General features: G+C 40.2%; 1 protein-coding gene across 10 annotated transcripts in view; it reads right to left on the bottom strand.

Annotated features, from left to right (window-relative positions):
* The window catches only part of TRPM3 (transient receptor potential cation channel subfamily M member 3), a 1,025,749-nt gene extending 1,013,974 nt beyond the window's left edge, over positions 1 to 11,775 (bottom strand). For 4 of the 10 annotated variants that reach the window (XM_051858588.2, XM_051858602.2, XM_070050847.1 and 1 more), the window contains exon 1: positions 9,503 to 11,772. In XM_051858588.2, coding sequence (XP_051714548.1) covers positions 9,503 to 9,685 — 183 coding nt within the window. In that variant the 5' untranslated portion in view covers positions 9,686 to 11,772. Of the gene's footprint in view, positions 1 to 9,502 lie in introns of all 10 variants that reach the window. The other 6 variants (XM_051858622.2, XM_051858639.2, XM_070050833.1 and 3 more) reach the window with 5 other exon arrangements.
* Between the last annotated feature and the right edge of the window lie 778 nt (positions 11,776 to 12,553).

Raw genomic sequence — 12,553 nt, 5'->3', positions numbered from 1 at the left:
AACATTGCTTGTAAGGGAATGAAATGAATAAACTACTTGTGCTACAAACATATAATAGAAGCCTCTTGAGGCTTCCATAGACTTAGTAGCTCATGACAAGAGCCTCGGGGGATTACTGATGTCATAAACAAGAGTGTCAATTGTTAAATCAACAGGAGTCACTGTGCACTTACTCCCCATGTAGGATCTCTGTCCTTAATGTGTTTTACTATGTGAATTAATGGTATAACTAGTACTCAAACAGTATTTTATACTTTGTGTTTCTGTGTGGGTGCAAACTGTTGAAATCATTACTTAGTATATACTAAATTGATCTTCTGTATATAAAGATAATTGAAAATGAACCTTGATGTGAATGGAATGGGACAGAGAGTGGGAGATGGGATGGTTGTGAGTGGGAGGGTGGTTATGTGGGGAAAAGGCTGCTATAATCCAAAAGTTGTACTTTGGAAATTTATATTTATTAAATAAAAGTTTAAAAAGAAACAATAAATAAACCCCAAAAAACATATAATGGAATAATATGCGGCATGTACATGTAATAGCTTGATATATCTCAAAAAACAAAATGTTGAATGGAAAAAGGAAATAGCAATAGAATATGTAGTTTTTAAAAGATTTATTTATTTGAAAGGCAGAATTACAGAGAGAGAGAGAGAGTGACAAAGAGAGAAAAGTCTTCCATCTGTGGTTTACTCCCCAAATGACTGAAATGGCCAGAGTTGGGCCAGGGCAAAGCCAAGAGCCAGGAGCTTCTTTCAGATCTCCCACATGCATGCATCCTCTACAGCTTTCCCAGGCATATTAGCAGGGAGCTGGAATAGAAGTGGAGCAGCCAGGATTTGAACCACTGCCTATATGGGATGCCAGCACTGGTGTGGCAGGTGGCAGCTTTATCTGCTATGCCACAATGCCAGCATCTATTTATATATCTTTATGAGTACATAAATACGTAGTAGAGGCAGTTTTAAAACTAAGAATGAACCTCAATTTAAGAATATTTCTTATCTTTGGGAAAAGAATTGAGGGAGTAGGAGGAAAATATTTTAGCTGTATCTACATTTTATTTTTTTATAAAGAGATACAAAGAACAGGTAGCTAATTATTTTTAAAGATTTTATTTATTTATTTGAAAGAGTTACACAGAGAGAGGAAAGACAGAGAGAGAGAGAGGTCTTCCATCCGATGGTTCACTCCCCAATAGGCTGCATCAGCCAGAGCTGCGCTGATCCGAAGCCAGAAGCCAGGAGCTTCTTCCAGGTCTCCCATGTGAGTACAATGGACCAAGGACTTGGCCCATCTTCCACTGCGTTCCCAGGCCACAGCAGAGAGCTAGATTGGAAGTGGAGCAGCCGGGTCTCAAACCAGTGCCCATATGGGATGCTGGTGCTTCAGACCAGGGCGTTAACCCGCTGCACAACAGTGCTGGCCCCAGGTAGCTAATTATTAACCTTTGTTTAATGTGTGTTATAGTTATGAGAATTGTTTTCATAGTATTGCTATTATTTTAAACATTTGAGATTATTTAAATATTCAAAAAGATTTTACTTTTTCACTTGAGAAGTGGATTTACAGAGAGAGGGAGAGACAGAGAGAGAGGTCTTCCATCTACTGGCCCATTCCCCAGATGGCCACAACAGTTGGAGTCAGGCTGATCTGAACCCAAGAGTCAGGAGCCCCCTTGGAATCTTCCACATGGGCATAGGTCTCCCACTCAGGCCATCTTTCACTGCTTCCCCAGGCCAAAACCAAGAGCTGGATCAGAAGAGGAGCAGCTGGGACTTGAACCAGCACCCAAATGGGACACTGGCACCTCAGAGGGAGGCATAACCCAACACGTCACAGTGCTGGCCCCTATTTAAAAATTCTAAATAAAATAAGTCCAAAAAATATTTCCTTTATAATAAGAAAGACAATAGTGTGGGCCAGCGCCATGGCTCAATAGGCTAATCCTCTGCCTTGCGGCGCCAGCACACCGGGTTCTAGTCCCAGTCGGGGCGCTGGATTCTGTCCCGGTTGCCCCTCTTCCAGTCCAGCTCTCTGCTGTGGCCCGGGAAGGCAGTGGAGGATGGCCCAGGTGCTTGGGCCCTGCACCCGTATCAGAGACCAGGAAAAGCGCCTGGCTCCCGGCTTCGGATCGGCACAGTGCGCCGGCCATGGCGGCCATTGGAGGGTGAACCAACGGTAAAGGAAGACCTTTCTCTCTGTATCTCTCTCTCACTGTCCACTCTGTCAAAAATAAAAATAAATAATAAATAAATAAATAAAAAGAAAGACAATAGTGTGAATCTAGTAGTGTGAATCAGCAAGAAAGCAAGAAAGAACTGTCCTAATAGGATTGGGAGAAATACACAGAGAACTGTAATTTACCTAAGTTTGCTCATCTACTCATTGATAGGACCAGGACTCCAGTCTAGATCTGTTAGTTTCAAATCCACCATACTCTTCTCTAAAATAAATTCAGATTTTCTACAGAACTTCAAAGTAGGGATGACTTATGTCTACAATGGACATCCTGAGAATGCTTTTATTCAAAAGAGCCATCTCTCTCTACCTCATCATCACAAAATTAATTCCCAAGGAAAACTCAGAAAAATTAATCTTCCAGAAGGACAAAAACCTAAGAAAGGTTTAGCCCAGAAAGCCTGGTTATTGCCATGAATGTGTCCCCCTTCTGTGGTTCAAATTCCGATATTTTTGAGAGGCATTTTTAACAAATATAGAATCCTAAGACATTGAGTTCAGAGAATCAACTCGTCATTTCAACTCTGAACCGACTTCAGGACATGCAAAGTAATGAAGCTGGGAACCTCCCACATCCCTTGTCATTTGCAGAGATTGGAGGGAAATATAAAATAAGATTTCAGGAATCTCTAGTTAATTAACAAGACTTTTATTACAATACATATTTTCTGCCACTAAAACTGTGTGTGAATGCACTAACATTTTAGACTAAACATGTACTAAGTAAAACCCGAAGATGAACCAACAGATGAAGTTTCTAGCAGATGGGTTCATAAAGGCAAAGAGAGGGAAGGATCAAGATTTAATACAAGGAAAAAAAGGTCTTCAACTCTCCCATGAAACAAATGTAGACTCACTCAATCTATGGGTTTCATTACTCTTCTCTCTCCTAATTATTTAAGCCTTCCTTCTTTCATTGGGTCTTCCCTCTGTAAACAAACATGCTCAAATCTTTCCCACCTTGCAAAAAAATTTTCCTTCAGCCTCTATTTATTTTTCTCTTTGTAGCCAAAAACTTGTCTATCTTATTTTAATTAGAAAACACTGGGGCCATTGTTGTGGCAGTAGGCTAAGCCTCCACCTGCAATGCTGGCATCCCATATGTGTGCTTGTTTGTGCTCTGGGAAAACAGTAGAGGATGACCCAAGTGCTTGGGCCCTTGCACCCACATGGGAGACCAGGAAAAAGCTCCTGGCTCCTGGCTTAGTTTTGGCCCAGCTCAGCCATTGCAGCCATTTGGGGAGTGAACCAGCGGATGGGGGGACCTTTCTGTCTCTCCCTTTCTGTCTGTAACTCTGCATCTCAAACAAATAAAGTAAAAAATAAAAAAAAGAAAAGATTATTTTTATTAATGTACTTATAAATTGATTGAGTCATTCACTGAAAATATGTGCAAGGCATTGCTTAAGGCTCTTGAATAAATCAGTGAACAAAATAAAGATCTCTGTCTCCACAGAGCTTCCATTTTAGCTGTAATGAACAATGAAAAGTCCTTGAATGGAAAGTCAGGAAGTAGGGAACAACACATGTAAACTTCTTAGATGAGTGCCTGGTACATGGTAAATGTTACCTGGGTGTTTGCTCTTGTAGTTATCTCTTCCTCAACTTCTAAGCCCCCCCATTCAATTATTCAGGAATTTACTTTCATGATTTGGTTAAGTGACACTCATAAAGGCATCATTATCCACTTTCAAAAAGTTACCAAGTTCAAGCAAATGTTTTTCACCTACCACATCTAAGAAGCTTTCTATCTAGATTTGCCAACACTGCCCTTAAAGAATCACTGGCTACCTTAACCTTTGCTCCAATGTAGTTTTACTGTAAACCTAGATTTTACATAACCCTATCTTATTGCTGTCTCTCTGTTCATTTAAACTCTCAGTTCTGTTAGGAAAACTGTTCAGTACCTACCATCATGCCTAACACTTCCTAAGAGCTTAACAAATGTTAGAATAAGTTTCTTTAGATGTTCTCTGTAATACTTTCATTTTTGCTCTACCAATCCTCCTTTGGTTTTGCAAATGAAAGAAATCCAAAAAATAAAACCAATACATAGACCATCACAGCTGGTCTAACAAAACAAATATAAATTTTTGTTATTATTAATGAATTATTTTTTAACTTTTATTTAATGAATATAAATTTCTAAAGTACAGCTTATGGATTACAATGGCTTTCCCCCATAACTTCCCTCCCACCTGCAACACTCCCCTTTCCCTCTCCCTCCCCCATTCCATTCACATCAAGATTCATTTTCAATTCTCTTTATATACAGAAGATCAGTTTAGCATATATTAAGTAAAGATTTCAACAGTTTGCACCCACATAGAAACACAAAGTGAAAAATACTGTTTGAGTACTAGTTATAGCATTAAATCACCATGTACAGCACATTAAGGACAGAGATCCTACATGGGGAGTAAGTGCACAGTGACTCCTGTTGTTGACTTAACAAATTGACACTCTTCTTTATGGCATCAGTAATCACCCTAGGCTCTTGTCATGAGTTGCCAAGGCTATGGAAGCCTTTTGAGTTCACTGATTCTGATCATATTTAGACAAGGTCGTAGTCAAAAATGAATTATTTTAATTATTGAATTATTTTTAAAAGCCTCAGCAAATAAAAGCAGAAGGGATTGTTCTAATGTATTTTGGAATAATTAAAAACAATTAAATTATCACCATGCAAGGATATTTTACTACCATAAAGTATTTGAATTACTCATTTCCTAATTAATATATCCATGGCCTTAGATTTGAAGATGAAATTAGATTAACTTTTTAATTCACTAAGATGATGAAAAAGTCTTCTTAGTTGTTATATCAGAAAAAAGATAATATTCTATAAATGCTTGAACATAATGACTCATCAGAAAATGGCTTTTTCTTCATAAAAACTCAGTGATAACAAAAAAATATAACTTTATTCTTGAGCAATACTACCTTGCTTTTTTTTTTTTTTTTTTTTACACAGTGAAAAAAAGACAGTGGACAAAAGTCAACCTGTAAAGAAATGGTTTATCCTGTAACAGACCAGCACTGCAGGAGATTTGTTTTGCTTTCACCAAGACAGTCCTTTGTATAACAAGAACAACCTATTAAGGGTTTAATGACACTGCAATAGCATATTAGACATTGAAAAAGAAAACAAGGATTCTTGTCACCAACTCCAGTTGTTTTCTACTACAACTATCATGGAACCTACCATCCACATAATCTTCAAATGGGCAATTGGTTTGCTGATGAGTTTTTTTGACTTTAGCTCTGCTTTTGACTCAGCTTTTCTTCTATTTTATGACTTTGAACAATCCATCCTTTGGCTGGGAGAACTAAATGTCACCTACTAGCCCAAAAGGGAAAAGTCCACATCAAAAATGGAACCAGGTTTGTTCATAGGATCTCCCTGTGTGGATAGTATCGTAAATGCATGGGAAGAAGTGAATTTGGTGAGCAGCTGAAATGGACTTGCCTACCTTACAGCACTGCTATTTCTATAAACTCTGAGTTGCCTACTTGTCTGCACAAGGTACAATAATCTGGGGTTGGCACCTGCTGATAAGAGTAATTATAGCATTAGTGGAAGCAAGCATGCTATCTAAGATTGAAAAACAACTCTAATTACAACTCCATCATTTCACTTCCTCACAACTGTTTCTTTTTGTGCTTTTACACAGAGCTTACTCAGAGATTAAATTAAATCTGCATCTATTTGAAAACAAACCTTTAAATAGCTGTGGGACTAGAGGAGGAAATAGCTTTTTAAAATTAAAATACATACATGCTGAGGTGAGCACTTGATATTTACAACATTAGACAGAACTTGCTGACTCACTTTTGATTAGATGTTTACACATTGCTATGTAGATAAACTGAAAGAAATATCAGAAATATTGAAAGTATACTTCAAGGGTAAATATAAAGCCTAGACCTTATAGAGTGAAGACAAAAAACTGTGAAATACTTCTATGTCAGTTATCCAATTCAACAGACACTATTTAAAACAATAATATCCAGAAACTTAATTTGATGTCCAAAATTCAAGTATACAACTTGCATACATTAAAATTATAAATTTATATCAAATGCCTTTATGTATTAAGAACCCTGAGTATACATGACCCAATTTCAGAGAGGAATATACATAAGGAATAAATATCATTGAATCCTACTTTGTCATATCATAATTTTGTGATTTGGGATATAATTTGAATATTCTAGATTACTAGAAAAATAAAAGCAATATGAATTTATAAAGATTCCACTGTTAACCAGGAAACCCCAAAGTGAGACTATGCCCTTTCAATGTCACTGTTAAGACCCACAAGAGCTGCTTCTTCCTCCAACTCCTGCATAGGGAAGTGATGTTTCTGCCTAGCAACAGAATAGAAGCAGACTCCTGAGAGTTGGGGCCAGACCTATCATACACCACATCGAATATAAGACCCTGTGCTGAGCACCACAGAGGTTACCAATATAGTAATTTTTTTAAATTTCAAATCTTGGCAACAAAATCATGGAGCCACCCAACATCTCAGAAAGACCTTACGTATTTAGTGATAATTAGGTAGGAAATCTAATTTCCCAAGTTGATTCAAATAGACCTTCCCTACATTGCACACACAAAAACACTATGACTCAGATAATAGAAAAAATTCCTTCTGGATAACCAAGAGTATGGAAGAGCTCTCCCTGCTGAAATACGTATCTTCCATTAACTATGATGTATTCTTGCTTTGTTGTTAGTGAAAATGAAAAATAATGCAATCATTCCCACTGGGGGCACAGTCACCGCCTGCATCATTCCCTGGGAATAACTTTAACTGAAAGTGATTTCAGGACTCTAACTAAAGCAGAGAAGACAGTAACAAAGACCAAAATATTAAAACAACTATGTAATTCCTTCATATCCTCAAAAGAAAGAGGAAAGATGCAAGAAAGCTCCTATGTCTTATTATTAACCAAATGTCTCCACATTAACCTATTTCATCTTCAATAGAAAGTAAAATGCTGGTCTGATTATATTTATCAAGACAGATGCCACAAAATTTCTGAGTACAACACACACTGAGTAAGATCCACAGCTACATCACAGAATATCTTACTTGTTCCTATAAATTAATAAATAAATATCAATATTATTCATATTAACTATTTTAAACTATATAGTTTAGGCTATTTTTAACACAAGATACAATGAAAGTTGAAAATAGCATCAACTCATTTTAAGTGGGAGAAAGCTTCTTAACTTGAAAATTAAAAACTTTTATAACCAAGTCTGCTGCAAGCCTTTTTCTTCCCTTCCTCCTGATAGTGTAAATGAATTGGATGCCTTATTTACAGATGAAGTTGAAAGTCATTGCTAACAACTAGTGCAATCAAGCCTTTAATACAAACTACCACCCTAGATCCAAGACTTATAAATCCTCATCCCCTTTGCTTTTTTTAAAAAAATGATAATCTGATAATTAAAATCATAACTAAGAACATTCATTACTAGATTTTGAGAAGAAAATCAATATTAAACTTGCCATGAAATATGAGAATAAGCAGAGGCTTTTGCCATGATTGATTTTAACTGAATTGCTAATATTTCAATTAACAAGTACTACAGAGAAATATAGCACGATTAACACCCTTAGTAAACAGGAGGCCATGGTGACTTTTCCAGATGCCTCTGGTTGTCATGGTATTCTCTCATGCCCTGTCTCTCGCATTTTTTATTGTAGGTAGAAAGCCTACAAGCTCTTTAGTCTAACATAACACAGTTATATGAAGATTTTATGTGTTCCTGATACAGACTTTGCACACACCTGTTGAACACAAAGAAGTGGATACAGAAGTTCTTTAGAATAATACTTTGACTTTCTATTTCAAAGGAGATCATATTAATTCTTAGTTCATGCAATTATTAAAAACAAGATGTTATCGACATTATGTTTTCTAATTTGTTTCATCAAAACTTATCTTCAGAGTAATGTTCTTCCCTTTAAAATATTTTCAAGCCCACAAATAACATGTCCATGCTTGAAATGAAATTAATTGCATTTTAAGTTTCACTTAATTAATTGCATTTAAGTTAGATAAAAAGCTTACCCACATATTAAATGTTTAAGAATTAAAATTCAAATTTAATAACATTTTCTTCCAGCAGTTTTTGTAAACAAGCAGACAAAATTAATGTGCCAGAAATTTGAATTGTTTATTATTCATTTTGTTGAAGTAATGCTTTAATATGCTACTTTTTAGGAGTTTATTTTTACCCTTCAAGGGATGCCACTCAGAAAAGAACAGAGGACTATTAATCATGCTATGGGATACAATTCTTATGCACCATTCTTTCTTCTAATTCTTTCAAATTCTCTTTACTGTGTATTATTTGCTATCAATCTAGTCATAAAACATAAGGGCACACACACACACATACACACACACAATTGTAATCTTAACGGTGCTTTAGAATTAAAAGTGGTGCACTCTCTTCCCCAAGAGAGCAACAGGAGAGCTTTGCAACTCTCTTTTGGAACAGAGTTTTCTTTGTGTAGTATGAAAGGAAACATAACATTTAGATACCAAAAATCCAAAGGAAGCTAAAGTATTTTATCTACAGATGATGCCTATATTAATTTCACTTGAGTGCTTTTATTGCACTAATCAGACATTGAAGAGGAGCTGACACACGGGAAAACTGCTTTCTGCTGTATATGTTAAACAGAAGGATTATAAGCACCTGGGAATGCTCTATTCTCCGCATGCAAATGACATTCTGCAAACAATTAAATGCACTCACTAAAATAGTGGAAGTGTGGGATGGAAAGAGCAAGTGTTAAGAGAGTTATAATATGGCATGCTCTGCCTATTCCGCCCTTTTTCAGAGGCTGCCGAGTGCCTTCGAACATGGGGCACAGGCAGACCCTTGGGAACGAACATATGAGTCACAACAACACACTCGACACCATCTCACACGCTCTGCTAATTACAAAACTCCAATGATTTGACAGCGAACCCCTAGCCTCTCAAACGTGTTTTCCGGTTTTACAGCGACACCGGAGACGACAAGAGACTCTGCCTGACTGAAGGGAGGCAAAGCGTCCATTCTAGCCCCTCCTCATAGACCCCCAACACTTTCTATCATTGGAGGTGGTTCCACAAGTTCCCAGGCTCCAGCCCTTCAGTAGGCAAGTTCAGCACCATGGAAAGAACTCGAGATGCGCACGGAGGGGGAGAGGGTAGGAGACACAGAATCTCCTCCGCCACTCACCGGCGTCTGCTGCGACGGGAGTCCTGAGCGCTTGGTGGACCCCTGCTTGGAACTTAACCTTTTCCACGATTCGGCAAACCTGCCCCGGCTGGCGCTGCGGCTGCGCCTGCGGCTCTCCGCGCTGTCCTCGCGGTCCGAGCAGCCCCGCTCCACTTCCGCCGCATCCCTCCACTTCTTGCCCATGCTAAGTTCGCTTCGTTCGGCCGGGAAGCTCTGCGGCTCGCTCCGGGCCGTAGGTTTCCCTCCAGCCTGAGCGCAGCTCTCGGTTGGCGCCGCCTTTGCCTCGGCTGCCTCCTCCAAGAGCCCTGCGCTACCTTACCGCCGCCGCCACCAGGCTGCGCTTGCGCCCGCGATTGGCTACACTGTGGGTTGGGGCTGCTAGCGCCACCTGTGCCGGAGACGGCTTGCTTTTGCGCCCCTAAATTGCTCTACACTCCGCGGCCGCCGCCTTCCCCGAGGGGCGCTCGGCCCACGCCTGAGGCTGTGGCTGCGCAGCTGGGAAGCAACCTGCAGCCACCACACCCCCGTCTCCCAGGCCTGGGGACCAACCTCACCCCACCTTGAGCAGCAGGTTACCCACACCGGGTGGGTGGAGACTCCAGGTGACTTTCGAGGAAAACAGGACGCATCAAACTTTCTCCTCATTCCTTGTCTCTTTCTTCGTTTTCTGCTCTTTGCCACAACTGTGTGTCTTCTGGGAGAGGCGGCCTCAGGTCCTTGTCAGCACGCTGTGCCCTTCTCCTGCTTCCTCGGTCTAGCCCACTGGGTCTCTGAGACACGGCCCGGCCGCACAGCCATGTTCAGTTACCCGAATGCTTATTATGTTGTTAGTGCTTAAACGCTCCCCCTGATGATTCTCACTGCTCCATCCACAATGAAGTGCAATCGAGGGCCTGTGCTTTGAATTCAGGCAAAAGGGCATTCTTGGAAGCAAAAAGGTTGATCTTTCTTACATCAACTCGTTCACTCCTTTCTTTCCTGGGCCATGGGTGCATAGGGCTGTTAAGGTGAGGATGGTATGAAATAGATTCGTGGGTGAACTCCTGCATCTTGTATGTTCTGACACCTCCACCTTGTCGTTTCACGTGGTTGCCTTGTGCTCATTAGAAGGAAAGCCTGCAGACTCTCATGAGTCTTGCGTCGGTTATTTTACCAGGCTGAGCTGTCCTCTTATTCAGGAATGGCCTTGATCAGAGGAGAGAGGGCAGCTGGGGGGCACACACATGTACCAAAGCTGAAACAATGACCATACTCATTATTAAAGGCAGTGAGACCTAAAAACGCTCCAGCTGAAAGGCTCTCTGCTTGCTTATCTGTTGTGCTGGCAACAAATATATCATCATTTTTTTTTTCTAAATTCTCCTATTTGAACGTTGCCAGGTCCTCTCAGGAGGGAAAGGTGGAGGGGGATTAGGAGGGAAAGGGAGAACTGGTAAGTGCTGCAGGAAAATTGGTGTAGTGGCGCTAGTTGTGAAAATCATCATGCATTGTCCGCGGTCAGTCTGATTAAGCAGGGGTTTTGGAAGTGGCTGGTTTACGGGAGTGGAATACAGAGCTCTAAAATCGCACAGCTGTGCACCTGTGTATGCCGCTACATTAATAAGAATACTATCATTTTAAGCAAAGGGACTCTCAGAGCACACATTTACCTTCTAAAACCAACACTATGTACAGAAATCATACACTCATATTAAACAAAATGAGACTCTAAGCAACATTTGCTACACACAATGCCATTTAATGAGAAACCGCAGGCTCCATTTTGCATTTCATGGATTTGAAATTATTAGTGACATTTCATGGAAATATAGTCATTCAGTCCAGATTCCGCCCCCTCACAAAAATAAAACACAATGATTATGCATAGCTAAAAAATTACACAGGTATGAGAAATAAATACAAATTGGAGGTAGAATCAAAGTCAACAAATTAAGATTTAAAAGTAAATATTTTCCTTTTCTATTAGTTGCTTACAATAAAAACGCCCTGAGAAGTGCAACCCCTGTGTGTTAGCCTGGATACCTTGAAAGTTGACTGTGGGTGTAATGATAACATCTCTCAGGAGTAGCCAACAGGACCCTTCCTGATGTATGAAGGCAAATCATCCAAGAATGCATCACTGAGCTCCAAGACCCTAGTTCAACCACATCAACCCATTAAAAGAAAAATGACTCTAGGCTAATCCTCCGCCTTGCGGCGCCGGCACACCGGGTTCTAGTCCGGGTCAGGGCACCGGATTCTGTCCCGGTTGCCCCTCTTCCTGGCCAGCTCTCTGCTGTGGCCAGGGAGTGCAGTGGAGGATGGCCCAAGTGCTTGGGCCCTGCACCCCATGGGAGACCAGGATAAGCACCTGGCTCCTGCCATCGGATCAGCACGGTGCGCCGGCTGCAGCGCGCCGGCCGTGGCAGCCATTGGAGGGTGAACCAATGGCAAAGGAAGACCTTTCTCTCTGTCTCTCTCTCTCTCTCACTGTCCACTCTGCTTGTCAAAAAAAAAAAAAAAAAAAAAAAAAAAAAGAGAGAGAAAATGACTGTCACCATGAATATCTGTCAGGAATGACTGTGCCAGCATGTCAATGAGCACCAACGCAAACTATGAGGTTTTGGTTGGTTTGTTTGTTTTAAATCATACTTAGACAAATTTAAAGATGAGTAGTGATTGCACAAGTCATTTTTTAGCTGTTTGGTCTAAAAATGAGCTTTCAATTGCCCTTATATTAGACTGTACTTTTTAAAGGCTTGTTTGAAGATGATCATCTCTGCATTTCTTTTTTTGCACTTGCCAAACACTGAAAATGCCTGGGAACAGTGTAAGAGGTGAAATTAGTTGTGATTTAGGCAAGCAGAAAGAGAGACCCTTTCCTCTTCTGATGTTCACTTGTCTTACCAAAGTTTCTAATGGACAGCAACTAGAACACTAGGTTAAAAGTCTATTGTATTTCTGGGGCTGGCACTGTGGCACAGTGGGTTAAGCTGCTGCCTGCACTGCCAGCATCTCATAAGAGCACTGGTTTGAGGACTGGCTGCTCCACTTCCAATACAGTGCCCTGCT

This window comes from Oryctolagus cuniculus, chromosome 1, assembly GCF_964237555.1.
Source record: "Oryctolagus cuniculus chromosome 1, mOryCun1.1, whole genome shotgun sequence".
NCBI classification, from domain to species: Eukaryota; Metazoa; Chordata; class Mammalia; order Lagomorpha; family Leporidae; genus Oryctolagus; species Oryctolagus cuniculus.
The sequence above is the reverse complement of the archived record's forward strand: the minus strand, read 5'-3'. Positions and strand labels throughout refer to the sequence as shown.